At 38.2% G+C, this 26,104-nt stretch overlaps 1 protein-coding gene across 4 annotated transcripts in view; it reads right to left on the bottom strand.

Moving 5' to 3' along the window:
• RABL3 (RAB, member of RAS oncogene family like 3) overlaps positions 1-26,104 on the bottom strand; it is a 48,540-nt gene that overhangs the window by 7,884 nt on the left and 14,552 nt on the right. For 3 of the 4 annotated variants that reach the window (XM_036243744.1, XM_036243747.1, XM_036243745.1), the window contains exons 3-5: positions 12,540-12,669; positions 6,159-6,273; positions 1,581-1,731 (exon numbers count right to left, since the gene is read on the bottom strand). In XM_036243744.1, the coding sequence (XP_036099637.1) occupies positions 1,581-1,731; positions 6,159-6,273; positions 12,540-12,669 (396 nt within the window). Of the gene's footprint in view, positions 1-1,580; positions 1,732-6,158; positions 6,274-12,539; positions 12,670-24,019; positions 24,181-26,104 lie in introns of those variants that run through there. The other variant, XM_036243746.1, reaches the window with a different exon arrangement.

Here is a 26,104-nt window from a genome sequence, read left to right as displayed (position 1 = left end):
TATTATGTATTCTAAGTAACAGGAATCCTCTGGAACATCATGGTCCAGTGCTGACTACTTGGGTCATTTATACTGAATATTCCATGGTGGCAGCTGAGAGACATAAGGCACCTCCACTGCAAAGTACAATGTAACAAACAACGGAAGGGCAGACAGAGGAGTTGACTCAATTATGGGGGTAGGGTGAGGTTGAACCAAGTAGTGTTCACAAATGTTGATTCACATAGTAAGGGCATCAGAATCATCTGAGTCATTTGTTAAAATCAGAGTCCTGGTCTTCCTGCCAGACTTTATGAATAAAAAGTTCCTGCTATGGGCAATTATTTAAAAATTTTCATAGGTACTGTTTATTGATAACATGAATATGCAGGCAGGTTTGGGTAATTCTTAATTTAGGTGATTTCTAAGAGTTCTTTCAGCTCCAAGATTCGAAATGTTAGTTGTAGGATAATTAAGTTGAAAATAGGATGAATTGTATAGAACAGGCTCTGGAGTCAGAGTAACTGCTTTGATCTGTGTAACCTTGGCCTAGTTACCTCTCTCTGCTACAAGTCTTCATCTTTAAAATGGAAATAATAATAATGCTTGTTGTTGTTGTTGTTGTTAGGATGACATGAAGACGATGCATGAGAGATAACGTTCCTAAATAACCAGAACAGTGCTCAGCACATAAATGCTCAATAAATGGTAGCAACTGGTATTATTCAACCACCACTACCACCACCACCACACGTCTGAATGTTAGTGCACTGTATATGCTGCACAAATCCTACTTGTGAGCAATGACATATCCTTCTCTGGGCAACACTAACTGGTTTACATGAGGAATTTTCTTAGCCTTTTTAGCACCAAGTTCTAATTGAGCCAAATATCTCAGGAAGGGATTCAATTCTCTGTATACACATTAAGATTATATAAACCAATGCTTATAAAGTACTCCTAGTTTATAGTTTATAATGTTTTCACTTGTCCAGATGTTTTTCCTTTAAGGTAAATTCTGTAATTTAAGAAGCTAGGAGGCTTTTCTAAAGCAAGAATAATCAAGGTACAGTATCAGTAACTATTTTTTTTTTTATTACTCCTCACCCAAGGATATTTTTCCATTGATTTTTTAGATAGAGTGGAAGGGAGGGGGAGAGAGAGAGAAAGAAACATCGATGTGAGAGAGACACATCGACTGGTTGCCCTGGAATTGAACCTGAGACCTTTGGACAGCGAGCCGGTGCTCTAAAGCTGAGCCAAACTAGCCAGGGTTCAGTAACCTTTCTTTGTCACCTTAATTTACTTATTTTGATTTTGGTGTGATTTTTAAAAGTATTTTTAAGAAAAAACCCATGATTTTTACATTATTCATAGAACAAAGTTCAAACATTGCAACAGATCAGCATACAAGGAAACTGAGGTGACTGTGCCCATTTGACAGTCTATGTTGATTCCAATTTTTACCATATTTTGGAGTAGAAACAAAATAGCCTGATTTCAAGAATAAAGATTCTTTTGTGAGAATATATGACTAGTGAAGTCTTAGGTTTTGCTTTCAAGTGACAATGACGCAAAAATGCATTAGTGAAAATACATACCAAGTTAATCTCTTCTGCATTGAAATCCTCAGCCAGGAAAGCAGTCCTAGTTAAAACTTCATGGCGCTTCGTTTCATGAATCTGGTCCAGTTTAGTCCCTATTACCAACAGTGGTATTTGGTTATCAGCAAACTGTTCCTGGTCATAATCCCTGTGATAAATAATAAAAAGGTGAATAGAATTTACCTTTTTGATGTAGATGTGTAATATTTAAATACAACTAGCTTATACCATTTTACTGATAATTCACTGACTCTTGCTCACCCATCACCTACAAACCTAATTTCTTCCATCTACTTATTTATTTAACAACTCATCCCCACCATCTACAGACTTCCAACTATTCATCTAACTACTCAAAAGTTGTCCCCATGAGTCTTTACAGACTACCTGAATAATTGAGTGCCCATCAAGTATATCAAGGTAGGTTGACGTGACTTCTCCCAAAGCTCTGTGTTCTAAAGCACAGAAATTTTTCTGTATAGATATAGAGAATGGATTTAAACCTCAGTGAGGCCTGGCCAGTTTGGCTCACTGGTTGAGAGTTGACCCATGCACCAAGAGGTTGGCAGTTCGATTCCTGGTCAGGGCACATACTGGGTTGTGAGCCCAATACCCTGTAGGGGGCACGCAGGAGGCGGCCAATCGATGTTCTCTCTCACCAATGTTTCTATCTCTCTCTCCTTCACCCCTCCTCTTTCTCTAAAATCAATAAAGAAAAAATATTTAAAAACAAACAAACAAACAACCTCAGTGGGGAGAAAACCCTGGAACCTAGCACAACACTCAAGCCTTGTGTCAGAGGGAAAAATGACAAGTTTCTGGGTACCTTCAGGGCTATGCACAAGTTCTATACTGCCATACACATTTCTGTCTCTGAATAATAAAGAAAAATATATTGTTTAAGAAAAATAGGAAATAGGGATGCTGAAGGCCAGAGTAAATCTACCATAGGTGATGCGACAGCCTAGGGAAAGATGGATTTAACACAGGGAAATGGAAAGAAACAGCTGAACCACAAAATGAATAGTAAAAGGAAAGAATTAAGTACCAAGTAGTTGTTTGTCCTGATACCAGAGCTGTGGAAGATAGGACAGGCAATACGAATCCCTTAGGGTCACTGGCCATTACAGTTTTTTTTTTCCTATTTCTACCTAAAGGATAGAGAGGTATTCCTTCTATTACTAAAAGAAATGTGGAGCCCAAAGTTGTAGAATTACTTTCAATTCTATTCACATATAAGAAATAAAAGAGTTGGATTTCTGACATGTTATAAACTCAATTTACAACAGTCAGCAAAATCTGGTTTCGAACACCTTATGACAGTAAATCAATATTGCATAATCCAATCAATACAGCCCAGTTGAGCATAGCTGTTTTTCTTCCTTCGACATTACTTTCTTTTCTCTTTGAATAATTCTAAATTGGGGTGGTGTGAGCAAAATGATCAAATCTTTTTCCCCTTCACAATAATCTTGCAGAGCCTCAGTTACTGTTCAGCCTTGGAACATAAGTGTTTTGAATTATGTAACCTCCCATTTCATAAAAATATTATCATTCTATTTATTGCATCAAAGCCAATAATAGCTTGAGTTCAAGGACTTTGATTCTTTTTACCAACCTCAACCCTGATTTAGGAGAAACTGTCCCAAACTGAAATCTGCTTCATTAGAGAATAAAGCATTGAGAGTGTCCTTTAGGACTATTTTCTTTCCCTATACTAACTCTGGCTCACATACAAATTTTTATATACAGTTTATCAAACATCATCTTTGAAATGCATATATCTCTATCATTTGTAGTCTTGCATAATCTCTTGCACATCAACACATACATATTACACGTGTAATATAACATATACTGCACATGATATACATTAACACATATCTTATATATGTAGCATAATACATGTTGCAATATACATATAATTTGTTCTCATATCTCTATTAACTTTCCTTTTTCTCTCTTTTATTAAATCTTACATCCAATTGGACTTTGGCAAAAATAAAAAACAAAATTGCACCTTACAGACCACTACACTAACTACCATTTTAGAGAAGTTTTAGGATTTCAGAGAAACAAATTTAACAGACACTATAGGCATACAATCAGCAAAATCCACAATATAGGAAACTTTCTAGAGGACAAACAAAGCATCTTTTTTCACAAATAAACTGCTGATGGGTAAAAAATAAATAATAAAAAAAGGGGAATTTAAGATGAAAAGAAACCAAATACAATGAGTGGACCTTATTTAGATACAGATTTGAATAAACCACCATTTATGAGACATTAGGGGAAATGAAAATATTTGATATTAAAGAATTATTGTTAATTTTCAGTATGACAATTACATTTTGGTTATGTTCAAAAGTTCTTAATCTTTAAAATTACACATTGAAGCACTGTAATATATAGATAAAGTGATATGTGTAGGATTTGCTTCAAAACATCAAAGATGCCCTGGCCAGTTTGGCTCCACATTTAGAGTGTGGCCCATGGACCAAAGACTCGTGGGTTCGATTTGGGTCAAGGGCACATACCTCAGCTGTAGTTTGGTCCCTGGCCCTGGTTGGGGTTGTGCGGGAGGCAACCAATCAATGTGTTTCTCTCACATTGATATCTCTGTCTGTCTGTCTCTCTCTCCCTCCCACTCTGTCTGAAAATGGATGAAAAAATATCTTCAGGTGAAGATTAAAAAAAAACAAAACCGCCCTGGCCGGTTTGGCTCAGCGGTTAGAGCATCGGCCTGCGGTCCGGAGAGACGCGGGTTCGGTTCCCGCTAAGGGCACGTACCTCGGTTGCAGTTTGTCCCCGGCCCTGGTTGGTTGTGCGGGTGGCAGCCACTCAATGTGTCCCTTTCACATCGATGTTTCTCTCTCTCTCTGTTCCTCTCTCTCCCTCCCACTCTACCTGAACAAAGAATGGAAAGATGTCCTCGGGTGAGGATGATAAAAAAAACAAAAAATAAAACAAAACAAACAAACAAACAAAAAACCATCAATGAAGCAAAACATCTGTGTTCATGGGTTGCATGAAACAACAAAACTTCTCCCTGATTTGGTCTATAGGGTTACTGCAATTCTCATCAAAATCCAAGCATAATTTTCATCAATATAAACAAGCTGATTTCAATTTTATATTTAGAGGCAAACTAGACTAGCTAAACATTTTTTAATAATTTTTTTTAATCCTCACTCGAGGATATTTTTTTCCATTGATCTTTACAGAGAGTGGAAGGGAGGAAGGGAGGGGGAAAGAGGGGGTGGAAAGAGAGAGAGAGAAACATCGATGTGACAGAGACACACATGGACCAGTTGCCTCCCACATGCAACCCAACAGGGGCCAGGGATTGAACCTGCAACCCAGGCATTTGCCCTTGACCAGGAATCAAACTCCAAAATTTTGGTGCACAGGCTGACGCTCTAACTGCTGAGCTACACACTGGCCAGGGCTAGCTAAACAATTCTGAAAAGAAATAAAGTGGAAGGAATCACACTACCTAATTCTGAGACTTACTATAATGCTACAATAATCAAGACTGTAGTATTGGTGAAGGGATAGGCACACAGATCAATGGAACAAAATTAGGGAGTCTAGAAATAGATTCATATAAATAAGGTCAACTGATTTTTGGCAAAAAAGTAAAAGACATTCAGTGGCAAAAGGATAATCTTGTCAATTAATGGTGTTAGAACAACTTGACATTCATATGCAAAAGTCACCCTCAATTAAAACCTCCTATTATAAGTAACTCAAAAAGGAACACAGATCTAAAAGTAAACCTAAAACGATAAAACTTCTAGAAGAAACATAGGAGAAAACCTACATGTTCTGGGATGAGGCAAAGAGTTTTTAGACACAATACCAAAAATTACAATACATAAAAGAAAAAATTGAGAAATTAGACTTTTTTGTTTTACTTATTTATTTATAGTTTTTATTGATTTTTTTTTTTTTTTTATCCTCACCTGAGAACATTTTTCCATTTTCTTTCTTTGTTCGGATAGAGCGGGGGGGGGGGGGGGAAACATCGATGTGAAGGGACACATCGAGTGGCTGCCACCCGCACGACCAACCAGGGCCGGGGACAAACTGCAACCGAGGTATGTGCCCTTAGCGGGAATCGAACCCGGGTCTCTCAGGACCGCAGGCCGACGCTCTAACCGCTGAGCCAAACCGGCCAGGGCTTTTATTGATTTTTTTAGAGAGAGAGAGAGGGACAGAGTGATAGAAACATCAATGTCCGAGAGAAACATCTATCGGCTGCCTCCTGCACGCCTCCTACTGGGGATCGAGTCTGCAACCGGGGCATGTGCCGACTGGGAATCTCTCAGTCCATGGGACAACACTCAATCTACTGAGCCACACCTGTTGGGCTAGAAATTAGACTTAAAAAAAAAAAAAAAAAAGCAAAACGATTGCTTTTGTAAAAGATACTGTTAGGAGAATGAAAGGCAATGTAGACTGGGAGAAAATATTTGCACATCAAACATCTTATAAATTGTTATTTTGGAGGGTGGATTCTTGTGATTGCTTATAACATTTCAAACCAATTGTGAAGTAACCTGGGCTTACCCATTTGTTACCAAGACTCCAGTTGGCACCAAATCCCTGTTGAGAGCTTCTGATGACCAACGATGCAAGTTTTGGGAAGACTTCTTATTTGTTAAGTCGTGTACTAAAATAATACCTAAAATAATCAGAGAAAATAATGTCAATACAGTAACAATTGTCCTTCATTTCAGAACTGGTAAAGTGAAGCTTAGTAAATAACAAGCCTTAAGTTGCTTGGTGAACCTAGGATTTTTGTATGACTAACAAACTTATAAATAGTTAACTACCAAATTTTCTTTGTCAGTCTAACTTTTAAAAATCCTATAATGGCTGACAAAAACGTCATTGAACTTTTAGAATGTCTTTTCTTTGTTTTTCTTCATTCAGCAACTTACTACTGTATGCCTACTCTGCCTGGTCCTAATTGCAGAACCACCTCATCAATAAAAAGAATCAAACTACTTCAAATTCATACACACACACACACACACACACACACACATATGAAAGTATATGCATTCAAAAAGCTAATTGTTTTTGCACTCTGCACACTATTGTCACAGACATCATACATACACATACTAAGTATTCAATAAAAATATTAAATAATAAAATACATTAAAACAGTATTGATTTAATTTGATACAATTGTTATTCTTTACTTGAAAACTGTTTTCCTGTAGATTACCTGGGCCTGCCTAATCAACTCAAAAGTTTGATTTTTTAGTTCTTTGAGAGATTTAGTTAAAAGAGCAAAATAAATATGCCAGTAGAAGGGGATAGAAAGACATAGTCCAGAGATAAATAGCAGAAAACAGATAGACTTTTGAGAGACAGAAAAATAACAACATGTAATAAGAAATACAATTAAACAGACTCAATGAAGATCATGGACAGAAAGGCAAGCAAGTAATTATTACAATAAGCTATAGATAGAAAAGGAAAAGCTTTAATGTCTAGTGGAATTTAGGATATCTGGAGGTCACAAGACAATAGGTTTTCAAACTCCCAACCCTTTGGTATTACCCAGATTCCACTGTGAAGAGAGGACGTAAAACAGACGATTCCTCCATCTTCAAGATGTCAATTTGAAAAAGAAGGGCAGAAGAGTTAGAATTATTTGGCTTCTCTAGTTTTCACAGACATTTGTGCAATAAAGATGGTTGTGCATGTCACACCTGACTTGTTCAAGCTGGCTCAGATAAATCCATTCTCTCTCTTGGTATCTGGAATAGAGATCTGACAGTTGTCCCCATATCCAACTGCACTCAATGAGGTGTTCTAAAGACACCAAGGACATATTGGAGGTATTTTTAAAAAGGAATAAAGAGCTACCATTAAAGAATATAGATAATATGTATTCATCACTTACACGCTACATATTGTGCTTTACATGTGTTATATCATTTGATTTTCAGAATAGTCCTATGAGGTAAGAATTACCTCTATTTTACATATGTGGAAACTGAGGCTTAGAGAGGTTAAATAACTTGCCTTAGGTCACATGGTAAGTAGTGTAGCCAGAATTTGAACTCAGCTAATTTGACAGTAAAAGATTGAGGAAAAGCAGAATAAAGTCTCACTTTAGGGCACAGGAGTGACAGTTATTTTCTCTTCTTCCTACTTCCCATGTATAAATATCATAAAACTGTGGGTGAGACTTTTGGTTGGGAAAGTGAAAGGATTACAAAGGCCTAGATAAGCTATTAGATGGACTGGGAGGAGTTCATTTTTTGAAGATCTCTATTTAAGACTCTGGAACTTTTAAAGGCATTTGAGATCCTTTTTCTTTATTCTCCCTCTTTCATTTGAGTTGAGAGTTCTTGTTTGTATGAGCTAGAAGGGTTAGACTGGGGCCCAGAGGTAAAAAAAATCAGGGTGACAGCTGATCAGAATATGTTCTAATCTGAAAAGAGAGAGAGGTAGAGACACACTTTAGAGGTTTCCTTTGGGGATTTATTACCAGCCTAGTTCATTGCAGTGGGAAGAAGGTAGGGTATTGAGAGAAGAATGTTAATGCTAAGAATAAAGATTGTGCGTTTGAATGGAGTGAATCTTATGTTCTGTTTCTTAGAACACTAAGGAGGGTAGATGGAGTAAAGAACCTTGAGTGCTTCCACCAAGAGAAATGGTCCAGAGCTAGAATAACAAAACATAAAAATTTGTTTATATAACACATTTTTTTATTTTAATCTTCACCAGAGGATGTGTATTCATTGATTTATTATTTATTTATTTATTTATTTATTTATTTATTTATTTATTTATTTTTAAAGAGTGAGGAAGCGAGAAAGAGAGAGAAACAGTGATATGAGAGAGAAACACTGATCGGCTATCTCCCATACTCACCCTTGACTGTGGATGGAACCTGCATTTGTGCCCTGACTGGGAATTGAACTTGCAACCTTTTGATGTATGGGATGATGCTCCCATCAACTGAGATACCTGGCCAGGGCTAACAGGACTTTTTTAACTTTAAGAAAAGGAAATATATCTCAGTCTTATCTGTAAAAATAACAAAATATATGCAAGGAAGAGACCAATGACTAATAAATAGTAGGTACAGAAAAGATAGTCAAATAAATGGACTTAGATGGCTTTCTCCTTAAGTACTTACTAAGTTTATGACTCAATTACATGAAGTTTCTAGGATTTGAATGGTTTTTAACATTACTTATAATTTTTTATCTTTAAATTTATTTTGCTCTTAACTTTTTCTCAGAAAGATCTAAACCAAAGTTCAAAATTATTATATATCCAAACTTCTCTTTACCAGATCAGACTGATATCAACTTTGACAAGTCATTTGGCTGATATAAACCAAGTTTTAACACTTGATTCTAGGTCTAAACCAGGCTTCTTTTCTTTCTCTCCTTTTCTACAAGTAGTCTAAGACTATCTTACTGTTTTTCTCATTAATATACATTATTTTAATATATGGCATTATCATGTTCTTTCTTGTATAATATCACACACTGATGTCACTATCTTATAACTGTGTTTTGTTTCATTTATGAATGTTTTGTTTCTTCAATTAGTTTGGTACACTTTCAGACAGAATTATGAGCTAAATGGGACACAGGTCTGACCTAACATGGAATCATCCTGTATTCTATGGCATATATCCAATGACAAGAAGCTTCTCTACTTCTTTTTATAGTATCCACAACAGCTTATAACATGGGAAGATAAGACAGTGAAAGAGAAATGTAAGGAATGAGGGTACTTAGTAATTACAGTGCTTACCTAATAGTGAAAGAGTATAAATGAGTATTAGCTAAGCATACAACAGGAGGGAAGGGGTAAGATGCCAAATCTTTTGGTACATCAATCAAAGATAACTTGAAATTATACTTTACAGTAAAAATAAGTTTATAAAATGAACTTAAAAAAGAGAAGGTAAAGAAACTCTATAGGTAAATCATAAGTTTAGTCTCTTGACACACAATAGGTAGGCCCTCTATAAAGTGCAATTATGTCCTGTATTACATGCCTCCATCTGTTTATCTGCTCCAGGTATTTGAATCTGTGTAACTGGAGGAACATTTTCCACCCCTAAAAACACCCTTAGGCATCTTTTTATACTTAATTATATAGGACTCTCTCTAAGGGACCGATGAAAGAAGTCTTTGTATTTCTGTGACATTAGACTATGGGATTCCTAATAGTTCTATTGTACTTACCCAACTGACTAAAGAAATAGTCCTCTCAGGGGACAGTGTTTTGAAAGTTCCAAAATACAATTTTATTTCTTAATATTTAGTTTATGACAATAATATAAATAAAAACACTTAAGACTTCCGGTCAAGATGGCAGTGTAGGTACACGGGGTATCGCATCCTCCCACAACCACATCAAAGTTACAACTAAACTACAGAACAACTATCATTCAACACCACCTGAAATCAAGCTGAATGGAAGTCCTACAACTATAGAATTAAAGCAGCAGCCACATCGAGACTGGTAGGAGGGGAGGAGTTGCCACGGGCTGGTCCCATACCCATGTGTGGCGAATACAAATCAGGAGGATACCTCGGCTGGGAAGGTCCTCCTTGAGGACTGGGGGATGGGGGGGGTCCCTGACCCACACCAGGTATCCAGCTCAGGGTTCCAGTGCCAGGAAGGAAAGACCCCATAACTTCTGACTGGAAAAACCAGCGGGAACTGAGGCTGAGGGAGCCTGAGGTGGCTGGAGCCCCAGGCAGCTCCTCTTAAAGGGCCCATGCATGGACTTACTCAGACTCACACCCTCCAGGCTCCAGCATGGGGGAGGCAGCCTGAAAGACACCAGAGACATATGGGGAAGAACTGAGCTGTTTGGCATTGGAGCAAGGGCTGGAGAGGCAGCTTTCTCCTGGACAGACATGCTGTCAGAGGTCTTTGTTCCTTTGGTGAGCCCTTCCCTGGGCCGGCAGACAGCCACCATATCTGGGACTCCAGCAACCTGGTTCACACTGTTTGCTCCACCCTGGTGATTCCCTGAGGCCCCGCCCCACCCACCTTTCAGGCCCACTCAAGCTGTTGCCAGTTGCTTTAGCATAGGATTGGCCTGTCTTGGATCCTGCTTCAGGTTTTCCTAAGTTCTTTCAAACAAGCAGCATCTGGCCCTGGCTGGTTTGGCTCAGCAGTTAGAGCATTAACCTGCGGTCCAGAGAGACCCGGGTTCGGTTTCCGCTGGGGGCGCGTACCTCGGTTGCAGTTTGTCCCTGGCCCTGGTTGGTCATGCAGGTGGTGGCCACTTGATTGTGTCCCTTTCACGTTGATGTTTCTCTCTCTCCCTCCCACTCTATCTGAGCAAGGAATGGAAAAATGTCCTTGGGTGCGGATTAAAAAACAAACAAACAAACAAGCAGCATCTGGTCTCAGCTAGCCCATACCTCTCCTTAAGTAATACATAGAAACAAACACAGGGAGGCAGCCAAAATGAGGAAACAAAGAAACAGGTCCCAAATGAAAGAACAGAAAAAAAACTCTGGAAAAGAACTAAGTGAAATGGAGATAAGCAACCTAACAGATGCTGAGTTCAAAATACTGCTTATAAGGATGCTCAATGAACTTAGTGAAAACTCAGTGAACTTATTGAGGGCCTCAAGAGCATAAAAAAGGACCAGTCAGAAATGAAGGAGGCACTAACTGAAATAAAGAATAATTTACACAGATTCAATAGTAGAGTATGTAAAGCCAAGAAGCAAACGATCAATTTGGAATATAAGGAAGCAAAAAACACCCAATCAGAACAGCAAAAAGAAAAAAGAATCCAAAAAAATGAGGATAGTATAAGGAGCCTCTGGGACAACTTCAAGCATGCTAACATTCGCATCTTGGGGGTGCCAGAAAGAGAAAAGAGACAACAAGAAACTGAAAACCTATTTGAAACAATAATGACAGAAAACTTCCCTGACTTGGTGAAGGAAACAGACATACAAGTTTAAGAAGCACAGAGAGTCCCAAACAAGATGAACCCCAAGAGGCCCAAACCAAGACACATTATCATCAAAATGCAAAAGGATCAAGACAAAGAGAATCTTAAAAGTACCAAGAGAAAAGCAATTAGTTACCTACAAGGGAGTTCCCATAAGACTGTCAGCTGATTTCTCAAAACAATCTTTGCAGGCCAGAAGGGAGTGGCAAGAAATATTCAGAGTGATGAAAAGCAAGAACCTAGATTACTCTATCCTGCAAAGCTGTCATTTAGAATCGATAGCCATATAGAGTTCCCTAGACATTGAAAAGCTAAAGGAGTTCATCACCACCAAACCATTATTATATGAAATGTTGAAGGGTCTTCTTGAAGAAAAAGATAAAATATATGAACAAAGAAAATGGCAATGAATACATATCTGCCGAAAATTGAATCTACAAACAAAATGAACAAGCAGAACAGAAACATTCTCATAGATATAGAGAAATTTTGTTGGTTGCCAGATGGGAGGAGGTTTGGGGGAGTGGGTGAAAAAGGTGAAGGAATTAAGAAGTACAAATTAGTTGTTAGACTGACAAACCTCAAAGGGAAGGGGATTTGGGGGTGGGAAGAAATAAACCAAAGAACTTATATGCATAACCAATGGACACAGACAATAGTGTGGGAAAAGGCGGGAGGGGGGGTGGGAGTGGGGATGAGCGGGTCAATGGGGGAAAGATGAGGAACATCTGTAATACATTCAACAATAAAGATAAGTTAAAAAATAACTAAAAACACTTAGAATAAATATTTAATGTTCTGAATTACATGGTTAGAATTTAGAAACACAAACTGGAATAAATATGCAGATTTAAATTAAGAGTTGTGAGTAATTAAATCTTTCTTAAATTAAGATGAGTCCAGCATCTCATAACATTCCATATCAGATGATCTGTGCTCTTAGAACATTAATAAACAGTAGAAATTAAAAAATGCATTACCATTTATAGAGTTGTAGAATACTGCTCTTGTGCTTTTCACACTGCTGGCACTGCCCACAGAGCCTCCAACATCCCATAATTCTATATAGTAGGCCTTCTCTTCTGGGGTTCCTTCTTTGTAGTCATGAATCTAAAAAATCAACCCATCCAAATAATTATTATAGCCACTTAAAAAACTGATAAGCACCCTCATTCCAGTTGAAAGCACTGGATATTGCATATCAGCATCTCAGCCTCTGACTCTGATCATCATGTCCTATCTTTCAAGCTTCGTCCAATACTCCAACTCTAATAATCTTTGACCTCACAAGACTCTATATGTAGTTTATTGATCCTAACGCCTTCCACACCTTCCCCTTCCACTTCCGAAGCCTCCCTTCCTAATTAAACATAAGTTCCTTGGTTTGTCATTTTAGTCACTCATTTGCTCCTCTCTCACACTGTATTCACCTGACAAAATTCCAACCTTAATTATATCCCCCTTTTCCCTGATTTCCATGTCTACAACCCAGCTACCTGAATGTGAAGGTCAGAAAAATACACATTCAAGTTGACTGGATTCATTTTAAATTCAATTGTACCTGTGGAGCTGTCCTTCAGTCAGTTGCATAGTTCACTTCCTCTTTATCTCTCCCAGATAACTATTTAATACTTTCCCCTCTTTTTCAAATTTCTAATATCTCTTCCTTGTCCTCAAACTCAACTAATAACCTTGCTTTTTGGGACAAAAACAATCAGAGGAGAATGTCTACCTGTTCTTCCCATATGTACCCACCTCCCTGCATTTATGCCTGTAAAATCTACTTTCCCTCCAGTTATTAGAGATAGGCTCTGTGTCCCTATGCCAAATACCCGCCTCTTGTGCATGAGATCCCATCTCCTCTTTCTTTTCAAAGATGTAGCTCCTCTCTCTTTCCATCATCAAATTTTCCCTCTCAATTGGGATAATTCCCACCAGCATACCAACATGCCATAATTTTTCCAATGTTAGAAAGAAAATTAATTTCTCTTAACCTTATGTACTTCCCTCAAGCTACCATGCTGTTTCTCTGTTCCTTTAATTAAATTAATTAATTAATGATTCTATTATGCTGTATATTCACCATCCAAAGTCAAGTCTCTATCACCATTTAGCCCCCCTTTACCGTCTTCTACCTCTCCCACTCCTTTTCCCTCTTGCAATCATCATACTGTTGTCTGTGCCTATGAATGTTTTTTTTTTTTTTCTTAATCCTTCATCTTTTTGTTTTTTAATTTTTTTCCCTTTATTGATTTTAGAGAGAGAGGAAGTGGGAGGGAGAGAGAGATAGAAACATCGATGAGAGAGAACATCGATTGGCCGTCTCCTGCATGCCCCCCACTGGGGATCAGGCCCACAACCTGGGCATGTGTCCTGACCGAGAATCAAACTGGTGACCTCTTGGTGCATGGGTCAACCACTGAGCCACACCAGCCAAACAAATCCCCTCCCCTCTGACAACTGTTAGTCTGTTTTCTGTATCTAAGAGTTTGTTTCTATTTTGTTTGTTTATTTTGTTCATTAAATTCCACATATGAGCGAAATCGTATGGCATCTGTCTTTCTCTGACTGGCTTATTTCCCTTAGCATAATACTCTCCTGGTCTATCCATGCTGTCATAAAAGGTAATATTTCCTTTTCCTTTTATGGCTGAGTAGTATTCCATTGTGTAAATGTACTACAGCATTTTTATCCACTCATCTACTGATGGGCACTTGGGCTGCTTCCAAATCTTGGCTATTGTAAATAACACTGCAATGAACAAAGGAGTGCATATATTCTTTCTAATTAGTGTTTTGGGTCTCTTTGTTTCTTTTTGTAGTGAAAGCCCTCCAAAGGACTTCTGAGTCTGTCCTCAACTGTGTCTAATTCTTTTTCTTACATTCTTTTTTGGACTCATGCCTGTCACACTTTTGTCCCAATCATCCCACTGAATTATTCCTTATCAGGGTCACCAATGGCTTCCACACTGCTAAATCCAGGATCGAGAAACAGTTTTCCTCTTATTCTACCATTTGACATAACTAATCACTCCTCTGCCTTGCAATACTTTCTTTACTTAGCTTCCAGGATATCACACTCTCCTGGTTTTCTTCCCACCCCACTGGCTATTCCTTTTCAGTCTCCAATTGGAATGTCCTTAACCTTCTATCCTTTGATTGTTGGAGTGTCCTAAGATTTAGTTCTCGGATCTCTTTTCTTCTCTGTTAGCACTTGCTGTCTTGGCAATTTCACCTACTCTTATAATTTAAATGTCATTATGTTGATTAATTCCAAATTTTTATCCACCCTGGACCAGTTCCTTGAACTTCAGACTACCATAGCCACCAGACTACAATTTGGATGTCTAACAGATGCCTCAAATTTAATGTATAAAAACAATTTCCCGATCTTCCTCCCAAACCTATTCTTCTCCCAGTTTTATTTCAGTAAAAGGTAATTTAGGCAATTTCATCTTTTCAGTTACTTGAAGGGCCCAAAACTTGTGATCCTTAAGTTCTTTCATACTGCATATCTGATTTGTCAGCAAATCCTATTGCCTTTGCCTTAAAAATATATCCAAAATCTGTTCATTTATCACCACCTCCACTATTACCACCCAGCTCAGAGCCTCTATCCATCCCCTTTGCCTGAATGAATGTAATCACCCCCTAACTGACCTTCCTACTACAGTCCTGCTGGGCTCACAGGTCCCCTGCCACCCTCCCTCCACCATTTGCTTTCCATATTGTAGCTAGAGTGATCCTTTTAAAATGCAAGTTAGATCATATCTCCTTTCCCCTCAAAACCCTCCAATGACTTTCTTACCTAGAGTAAAATCCCTTTCTCATGATATAGATTCTATAGGCTCATACTATATAACTGTTTAGAAACAAATTCTGATATATGACAACCTTATATATTAGAATAAAATTGAGAGTCAGATTTTAGTATGGTGGTTCAGGGGTTTGTATCAGACTCATCCAAGATTTTTTTAAAAAGAAATATACATCCCAACTAAAGCAAAAATGAACATGTGGGACTACAGCAAATGAAAGAGCTTCTACACAATAAAGGAAACCATCAACAAAATAAAAATGCAACCTGTGGAATGGGAGAAAAGATTTAAAAATCATTTATCTGATTAGAGTTTAATATCCAAACATGGAAAGAACTCACACAGCTCATTAGCAAAACAAAACAAAAAATCCACAAAACAATCCAATTAAAATATGGGCAGAGGAACTGAATAGACCTTCTCCCAAAAAAAGACATACGGATAGCCAACAGGTACATGAAAAGGTGCTCAATATCACTAATCATCAGGGAAATAAAAATAAAAATGACATTGAGATGTCACCTCACACCTGTTAGAATGGCTGTAATCAAGAAGACTAGAGAGCCCTGGCTGGTGTAGCTTAGTGGATAGAGAATTGGCCTGAGCACTGAAGGGTCATGGGTTCGATTCCTGATCGAGGGCATGTACATGGGTTGCAGGTTTGACCCCTGGCCCTAGCTGGGGCATGTATGGGAGGCAACTAATCCACGTGTGTCTCTCACCTTGATGTTTCCCTCTCTCTCTCTCTCTCTTCTCCCTCTCTCCCACCATCCCTCCCTTTCCCTTCCATGCTCTCCAAAAATCAATGGAAAAAAAAAAAGAAAAGAGAAAATTTGTTGGCAAGGATGTGAAGAAAAAAGGGAACCATTGTGCGCTGTTGGAAGAACATAAATTAGTGCAGGCACTATTTAAAACAGTTTGGAGCCCGGCTGGTGTGGCTCAGTGGTTGAGCATCGATCCCTGCACCGAGATCACTGGTTTGATTCCCAGTCAGGGCACATGCGCATGCAGGAGGAGGCCAATCGATGTTCTTTCTTATCGGTGTTTCTGTCTCTCTCTCCCTTCCTCTCTCTCTAAAATCAATAAAGGGAAAAAAAAATTTAAATTAAAAAAAAAAAGAAACCAGTTTGGAGAGTCCTCAAAAAACTACAAACAACTATCATATGATTCAGCAATTCCACTTCTGGGTATATATCCAAAGGAAATGAAAACAGGATCTCGAAGAGGTATCTGCACTCCCATGTTCAGTGCAGCATTATGCACAACAGCCAAGATTTGGAGACAACCTAAGTCTCTGTCAATGGATGAATGGATAAAGATGTGGTTTATATACAATGATTTATATATACAATGGAATACTGTATACAATGGAATATTATTCAGCCATGAGAAAGAAGGAAATTGTGCTTTTTTTATGATAACATGGATGAACCTTGAGGGAATTATGCTAAGTGAAATAACCAAGACAGAGAAAGACAAATACTGCATGGTATCACTTATATATGGAATCTAAATAAAAGGTCAAATTCATAGAAACAGAGTTTAGTGGTTCCCAGGGGCTGGAGAGAGGGGAATAGGGAGAGGTTGATAAAAGGGTATAAACTTTCAGCTGTAAGATGAATAAGGTTTGAGGTATAACATGGTAACTATAGTTGATAAAACTGTACTATATCATTGAAATATGCTAAGAGTATAAGTTAAATGTGCCCCCCCAAAGATAAATATGTGAGGTGATGGATGTGTTAATTAACTAGATGGGAGAAATTCTTTCACAATGTATATATCATATAAAATCATCGCAAGTACACTTTTAAAAAGAGAAAAAAAAAGACCTTAAAAAGAAATGTACCTGGCAGACTTACTGGATAACAATATTTGGGGTTCAGTCCTAGGCATCCATACTTTGAACAATTCTAAATGATTTTGCTGTAATTCCTAAATAAGAATTGCTGATTTTATAGAATACAACTATTCTGGTATCAGGAGGCCTAGATTATATTCTTTGATTGCCACTGATTATCCCTAATATCTTTGGGCCTTGGTTTCTTTGTCTATAGAATGAAGGAGTTGTGCCCTGGCTGGTCTGGCTCAGCGGTTAGAGCAGTGGCCTGCAGACCAAGGAGTCCCAGGTTAGAGTCTGGCCAAGGACATGCACTTCGGTTGCAGTTCGTCCCCGGCCCTGGATGGGGTTGTGCAGGTGGCAACCAATCAATGTGTCACTCTTACAATGTTTCTCTCTCTCTCTCTCTCTCTTTCCCACTCTGTCTGAAGATAAAATATAAAAATATCCTCGGATGAGGATTAAAAAAAAAAAAAAAGAATGAAGGAGTTCATTATGTGTATTATATGGCTTTGAAATAATAAAAAACAAGATAGCTCAGTAGTTAAAATAGATGTCATAAAATGCACTAAAACTCATATACATAACAGAATGCTTCACACTTTTTACTTATTCACATTTTTTTTTTGGTCAAAATCCTTTTGTCTAAGGAAAAGTTTAAGTAAATAAGATACTTCATAGACAGTCAAAATATCATTAAGAGATATTATGACAATTATCAGACTGAAAACAAAGAGGTCAGGAAAATCATAGCAGCAGGGACCATTTTGGATAATGGGAACTAATTCTGTATACTGTGATAAAAGGTAACACTATTTTGTTATATGGCATACACAACTGATAACAAAGGTGAAATTATATGAGTTCTGTTTAAGAAAACAAGGAAACATATTTTAACAAGATTTCCAAGCAAAAACATTGAAACAATACAAAGTGTTATAAAGAATCAGTTACCTGTTATCAAAAAGCTCAGCCACGTTAGTGAAGCTTTCCTGATCCTGTCTCCCTTGTCGCCAAGACCCAAAACCAACCAGGGCAGTTTAGGTACTCCTACTTGCTGCCATAACACCCTGTACACATCTGTCATTTCTAACTGCACTATCTTATTTATCTGCCAACATCTCTTCTATTAGACTCTGAGTGTAAGGACAGGGATCATGTATTATTCATCTTTGTAGGCCTAGAAAATAGCATAGTACCTAGTACATATTAGATGCTTGGCTATGTCTATTTAAATCAATCAATAAATTTAGGATAGCTCATCCTCCAAGGTTTTATTATGTTCAGTTTATTATTTTACTGAACACCAGTGCTTCTCAAGTACAGTCCTGAGAACAAACTAAATCAGAACTAATAGGAAGCTTGTTAAACATACAGATTCTTAGACCACTCCTGAAGTGTCTAGGGCGGGTCTCAAATATTTGTATTTTTAGAGACAGACTCACAGATAGAGAGCAGGCAGACAGTTCTGGGAGGGGGAGGTGGTGGGAGTGGAAGGACTGAACAAAGAAGAAAAAGAAAAGAGAGAGAACTCATGGACAACAGTATGGTGATTGCAGGGGTGTGGAAGGTGATGGGTGGAGGTGGAAGAGGGCACAGAGGAGATAAATGGTGGTGGAAAAAATTAAGTTACATTTTTAAAAAATTTGTAGTTTTGCCCAGCTGGTACGGCTCAGTGGTTGAGTGTCGACCCATGTACCAAGAGGTCACAGGTTCAATTCCCAGTCAGGGCACATGCCTAGGTTGTGGGCCCGATCCCCAGTGGGGGGCATGCAGGAGGCAGTCAATGGATGTTCTCTCTCATCAATGTTTCTATCTCTCTCTCCTTTCCTTTCTCTCTAAAATCAATAAAGGAAAAAAATAAAAACAAATACATAATTTGTAGTTTTAAAGAAAGCTCCCTAGATGATTCTGTTACATGATTAAGTTTAGCAACCACTGCAGTACATCACTTTTATCTCTAAAATTATTTCAAATGTCTAATGTTACCTCCCCTAAAAGACTGTAAGAATATTTCTCTAAGAATAGCCACCATGTAATACAATTCCAAGGTAGCATGCCCTCTTAGCTTTGCAATGTACTAAGCCTGCTACCTGGATCCCTTTTGGCTTCACACAGTCCCAAGCCAGTCTGACAAAATACCTTCCCTAATCATTTTTCATTGTTTCCCTCTAGAATTAGAAGAGAAGGTGTCCTTCTTCCTTTTCAACATGTTCAATTAATACTGTTCAACTTGATTCAAATGGAATGAGTTCTCAGAACTTTAAACCAGTGGCTTGTGGCTATAAATTGTATCTTTTACATGGGTGAGTGATCTCCAAGGGAAAGCTTGACATTATAACAGGTATTGCTCTTGACACAGTAAGTGGTTCCTCAGTGCTATATTAAGAGCTCAGCAAGATGGGTGTGGGGGTAATGCCAAACTATAAGCAATGTGTTTTACATTTAAATAGATCATCAAGGATTTAATACATAAAGTCATTACAGACTTTAGAGTTATATAAGGAAATATTTCTCAACAGGCAGCAATAGTTTGTGCTGATCATCAAATCAGAAAAGGAGTCATACTCCTCAATGTTGCCATTGCCATCCACTGCCATAGTACTTCTCATTTACTTAACTCTTGACTTTTATTGGAAACCAAATCAAGACTAAGTACAAAAGGTTTTGTCTCATTTGAATAGTTTATTTATTGTTTGTAACTTTTAAAAAGCAGAAACAAATTTAGTAAAGAAAATAATACACATCAAGAAAGAATGCTGGTTGTATAAGTCTGGGTTAGTATATATGCCTGCTGAGTTATTATCAAAGAGATGCAAAAATATAGGAGGTCTTAGAAGAGATTTGGAGAAAAGCGGGGATAGAACAGAGCAACTAGGAAAGTACACCAGGAAGCAGGAACTGAATTTGTCTCATTCACTGCTATACAGAAATACCTCAGAGATATTGCAGGTTTGTTCCAGACAACTGCAATAAAGCAAGTGTCATAATAAAGTGAGTCGTAATGTTTTTACTGGTGGAGGGTCTTGCCTTCAATTTGCAAAAATCACATCTGTAAAGCACAATAAAGCAAAGCACAATAAAACTAGGTATGCCTGCACTTCCAATTCCTTACAGTGTCTGATACCCAGTAGGTATGTAATATATGTACTGAATAAACAAATTAATAAATGACTAGTATGGAGGTTGCTGCTAATTACCTCTCCTTTTCAGTAATCTTGTTTTGCCTTCAGCCAAGCTCATTTCCCCTTGAACACACACACACACACACACACACACACACACACACACAACCCTTTACCTTTTCCTTCTGTTCTGTACCCATTCATTCCTTTATTTAACCTCTAAACTTTGTGAAAGATTGATTTAAACCTTTGTCTCTATTTCCTCTCTGCCTACTCACATCATTTGGTTTCTACCACTAACATTCCTTGCACTTTCAAAGGTCATCACTGACTTCATCATCACCAAATTCAATTTTTTCTCTCTCAGTCCTTATATCTCTATAGTATTTCATATTAAAAATCAATCCTCACCCTGGCTGGTTTGGCTCAGTGTTTAGAGCGTCGATGGGACGTCCCGAGAGACCCGGTTTGGTTCCCGCTAAGGGCATGTACCTTGGTTGTAGTTTGTCCCCGGTCCCGGATGGGGTCGTGTGGGTGGCAACCAGTTGATGTGTCTCCCTCACATCAATGTTTCTCTCTCTCTCTCGTCTCCCCTCTCTCTCTTTCTCCCTCCCACTCTATCTGAAGATAAAATGCAAAAATGTCCTCAGGTGAGGAGGATAAAATTTAAAAAAAATCAATCCTCCCTTCGTGAAATTCTTATCTCTCTTTGCTCCTGTGGTATTTCATCATCTTGGCTATCCTCCTACCTTTTGATCAGTCTTTCTCTGATCCCCTTTCACCTTCAGCTCTCGAAATAAATCCCAAAGTTCTTCATTAGCTCTTCTCTTTCTAAATGTTCTTTTTTGAAAACCTCATAATCTCTCATGGTTCAGGATTATCTCCATACAGATGATTCCAACTCAGAATTTTTTTCTTGAGTTTTAACACCTCATTTTCAAATGCTTTCTGGATAGCTTCAAGTGGATAACTCAGATACTGCCCTTCATTATGTCCAGAACTGAATTTATTACCAGTTTCTTCTCTTTCACCTATAATACATATCCCTCTTCTTGAGGAATAGTCTATTCATCTGTTGCCCAGGCCACCCATTCAATCATCAGTGTCCAGTATAATTTTCCATTCTTCACAAACATCTTACTTTCTCTCTTGAACTGCAATGACACTAATTTTCTATAAGTACTGTTCACATAAGAACTTTTCATGATGATGAAAATGTCCAATACAGTAACCACTAGTAACATAACTACGGAGCAGTTCAACTGAGGAACTAAATTTTTTATTTTAGTTAATTTAAACTGAAATTTAAAGTGCCACAGGAGTCTAGGGGTTACTGTATTTAACAGCATTAGAATACTTTTTCCTTACTACTATCCTGGAACAAGAGGCAGTACAGAATAGTTACCAAGAGCACAGGTTCTTGGACTAGACTGCCTGGGTCTGAATGAATCCCAACTCCATCACTTACTAGCAATGTGGCCTTGGACAAGTCATTTAACATCTCTGTGCCTCAATTGCTTCATTGGCAAATAGGAACACTAGTAGTAACTATCTTGAAGGATTGCTATGGGAATAAAATAAATTAGTATGTAAAATAGGTGCCCAGTCTAACTAAAGTGTTAGCCATCATTCATTATTATTAGTATTATTTTAAATATCACTTATCTATAAAACTTGTTCCACCTACTAGGTCCCACCTCATATTCTTAGGATAGAGACTACTTTTAAAAAAATTTTCTCTCTATTGCTTTCACATTGTTATGCTGTCGAAAGAGAAAGTCAATAAATATTTGTTGTATGCAATGTGTAGATTAGAGAGTTAAAATCCCATTAAAGTGAACTTGAAATGACAAATCAATTTCCTTATTTATAATCTGTGAAAAGATTAAGTTCTGTAAGTCTTGTTTTCATAAATAAAAGTATCCATGCATTTATATTAGTTCCACCAGAGTTGGTGCAATAAAATTAGAAGACAGGAATTAACGAAGAATACCACAAAATAAAACTTTCCTGACTTCAGTTCAGTTATGAACACCTCTGCAGTGCATCCTAAATCCAAAATGTTAATAATTATTGAGTACATACATTAAGCTCATTAGCTTTATCTAGTACTTGAGATTAAATACATTATCACCTTTATCACTGCTATTTTTAGTTGGCTCTTAAACAGATGTGAAATGAGTTAAATGAGGGAACGGTTAATGTACTCATGGGTCTACATTGATTCTGGAGACCCCTTTCACAGAAGTCAATAACAAAGAAGCTATAATTGCAATATAAAAACTGCTAGATGGAAAGTGTTCTTCTAAGCTACTTAGATAAAAGCTTTGTCAGATCTGATCATTCTTGCTAGAGGGAAGAGATGTTCACTTTATTATAACAATACTCAAAAAGATTTACATATCTATGACAACTTAAGATTATCATTTAAAGATGTGGTTTACTTATGCTGTCACTCAAGAAATGCATTCTTCTCAAAGATGGAAAACAAAGATCAATCAGCCCAAGATACAGTGAAGAATGATAAGAGCAAGGTCACTTTCAGTCCCACATGCTCCATTCTTCCGCAATATGCAATTTAAGCCATGCTGGCTTTAAAGGAGTCAATTAGTACCACACTCATTCAAGTAACATCAGTCACATTACATGACATTTGTCTTTGATTGCTATAGCCTTTACTCTAGTGTTCCTTGGAACTATGGAGAGAGTTCAAAATATCTACAGTCTTGCATAAGTTAACTCAGGGAACTCCAACTTCATCTTTCCCACAGCATGGTTTCCAAATGTAATTACTACTGTTACTTCTAAACCTTGGTCAGCATCTCAAAAACTAATCTCATGTTGGTCTGCTCTCCAGGACTTGCATAGAACCATTCCTTGCAGACAAAACCAAGTATTCACCACCTTCATATAAGGTGGACTGTAGACCAAAGTTTCTTTTGGAAATTTTGCCACCAGCTACACTCAAGGCATTTCATACTCCTGTTATCCTCAGTTATCGTATATTTTGGGCCTTAACTGGTTTTTCATATTCTCATCCCCAAACTGCTTTCTGCTTCCCCTACCCATCATTCAACCCCCAATTGTTTTCTCCCTCTAAGTCTTTCTACTTTTCTCCTAAAACTTGAAAACGTGTTTACAAAATTCCAAATTATTCTTATCCTCAACTTCACTATATTAATTGATGTCAGCTACTACTCTGAACACACAACTTCTCCTGCTGCCCTCTCAGATGGATGTTATTCTCTTCTTCATTCTAATTACCTTGAATTGAAAAGTAAAAAAAATGCCTGGCTTACTCTCCAAAGCTATATACAGTACATTATTCCTCTGCCCTTATAGGTAAAAAACCCTGTATTAGGGGGGCCAAAATGGCGGCAGAGAGGACGGAAGCAACACAGACCATCTCACAGGAACAAACTGGAATTACAATGAAAATAAAGACAAATCGTCAGAAAAAGCAACAGAAAAGCAGCTTGGAGGATCACATAACCAGGGACATTGACTTACTCCTGGTAGAATTGAGAAGGCATGAGAGGGGAGCTGGGAGCCCACAGTCGGCAGTGACCTTGGCTGTAAGCAGCAGCCTTAGCTGTGAGCAGCGCCCTCAGGTTAAACTCCCAAGCGGCTCCACAGTGCAGAGCCAGGACAGACCCTAAAATAGCCACAGCCACTCACCTTGGGCTCCGGCAGAGGGAGGGCAGACTGGACTGGAACTGTGTGGGGACACTCGGGATTTGGAGGGCGCTCAGAGATTTTGATGAGTGGCGGCCACGCAGGGCACAGGATGGTGGTCATCTTACTCCTTCCCAGGGCCCTGGAGAGAATTGGTGGCCCCTCCCTCTGAGATTCAACCCCACCGGCTGGCCATTGAAATGCTAATTGAATCCCATTATCAACCAGCATCTGCCTCACCCTCAGGAAATCACCTTCTGCTAAACACCTGAGGGAGTTTTCCATTCAACTGAGAAGCCAAGGCTCATTAAGTAACTCCTACTGATAGCCTCCAGGCAAAAAGCTAAAGGATAACTGTACCATTCGTGGGCTAGCAACTCTAACCAGGAAAGTAAGACTTGACAGAGGTGTTTAACGTGGGTCCTCCCTGGCACATCCAAACTCAGGAGAGGGAGCCTCAAACAGCAGAACACCAACACCCACATGGAAAATGTGGCAGGCTCCAAAGCCCACTGTGACAGCCAAACTGGTGAAACACAGAAACAAAAGCCAAATGAAATAACAAGAGACCTCTACCGAAGATGAAATAAATGAGGTGCAGTTAAGCAAGTTAACAGAACTAGAATTCAGAGTCATGATCTTGAGGAAGCTCAACAGCATGTGTAAGGACATGAGCAGCATAAGTAAAGACATAGAAATGTTGAAAATCAACCAGTTGGAAATGAAAAACCACCAAGAAGAAATGAAGAATGACATATCAGAAATAAAGAACACATTGGAAGGACTAAACAGCAGAGCAGAGGAAGCTGAAGATCGGATCAGTGAATTAGAAGACAGGGTAGAAAAAATCAACCAATCAGAAAACCAAAAGGAAAAAACTATTAAAAAACAGGAAGACAGCTTAAGAGAACTGTGGGACAACTGAAAACGTAATAACATTCGCATAATAGGAATCCCTGAAGAAGAAGAAAATGAGCATGTGTTAGAGAATATATTCTAAAAAACAGTGTCAGAAAACTTCCCTAATTTGAAGGAAGAAGGCATTCAAGTTCAAGAAGCACAGAGAGCCCCAAGTAAGAACCAAAACAGGCCCACACAAAGACACATAGTAATCAAAATGCCCAAAATTAAAAACAAAGAGAGAATCCTAAAAATAGCAAGAGATAAGCAACAGGTTACCTACAAAGGAACCCCCATTAGGCTCTCAGCTGACTTCTCAACAGAAACACTGCAGGCCAGAAGGGAGTGGCATGAAGTAATCAAGGTCATGAAAAACAAGGATCTGAATCCAAGACTCTACCCAGCAAGGCTATCATTCAACATAGAAGGTCAAATAAAGAGCTTCCCAGACAAAAAAAGGCTAAGGGGATATATTAGTACCAAACCGGCACTGCAATAAATGTTAAAAGGACTGCTGTAATTAGCAAAAAAAATAGGAAGAAAAATAGAACCACACTAAACAAAAATGGCAATAAATAAATACATATCAATAATCACCTTAAATGTAAATGGATTGAATGCTCCAATAAAAAGACACGGAGTATCTGATTGGATAAGAAAGCATAGCTCATCTATATGTTGTTTATAAGAGACCCACCTCACAACAAAAGACTCACATAGGTTGAAAGTGAAGGGATGGAAAAAAAATCTTCCAAGCAAAAGGAAAGAAAAAAAAAAGCTGGGGTTGCAATACTCGTATCTGATAAAATAGATTTTAAAATGGCCCTGGCTGGTTTGGCTCAGTAGTTAGAGCGTCGGCCTACGGTCCAGATAGACCTGGGTTCAGTTCCCGCTAAGGGCACGTACCTTGGTTGCAGTTTGTCCCCGGCCCTGGTTGGTTGTGCGGGTGGCAACCACTCGATGTGTCCCTTTCACATCAATGTTTCTCTCTCTCTCTCTCTCTCTCTCAGTTCCTCTCTCTCCCTCCCACTCTACCTGAACAAAAAATGGAAAAATGTTCTCGAGTTACGATTAAAAAAATTGAATTAAATTAAAAAACAAACAAACAAACAAAAAAACCAAAAAACCAAAATGAAGGCCATAACTAGGACACTACATAATATTGAAAGGATCTATCCAACAGGAAGA

The sequence above is a fragment of the Molossus molossus genome, unplaced genomic scaffold (assembly GCF_014108415.1).
Source record: "Molossus molossus isolate mMolMol1 unplaced genomic scaffold, mMolMol1.p scaffold_m16_p_5, whole genome shotgun sequence".
Taxonomy (NCBI): domain Eukaryota; kingdom Metazoa; phylum Chordata; class Mammalia; order Chiroptera; family Molossidae; genus Molossus; species Molossus molossus.
The sequence above is the reverse complement of the archived record's forward strand: the minus strand, read 5'-3'. Positions and strand labels throughout refer to the sequence as shown.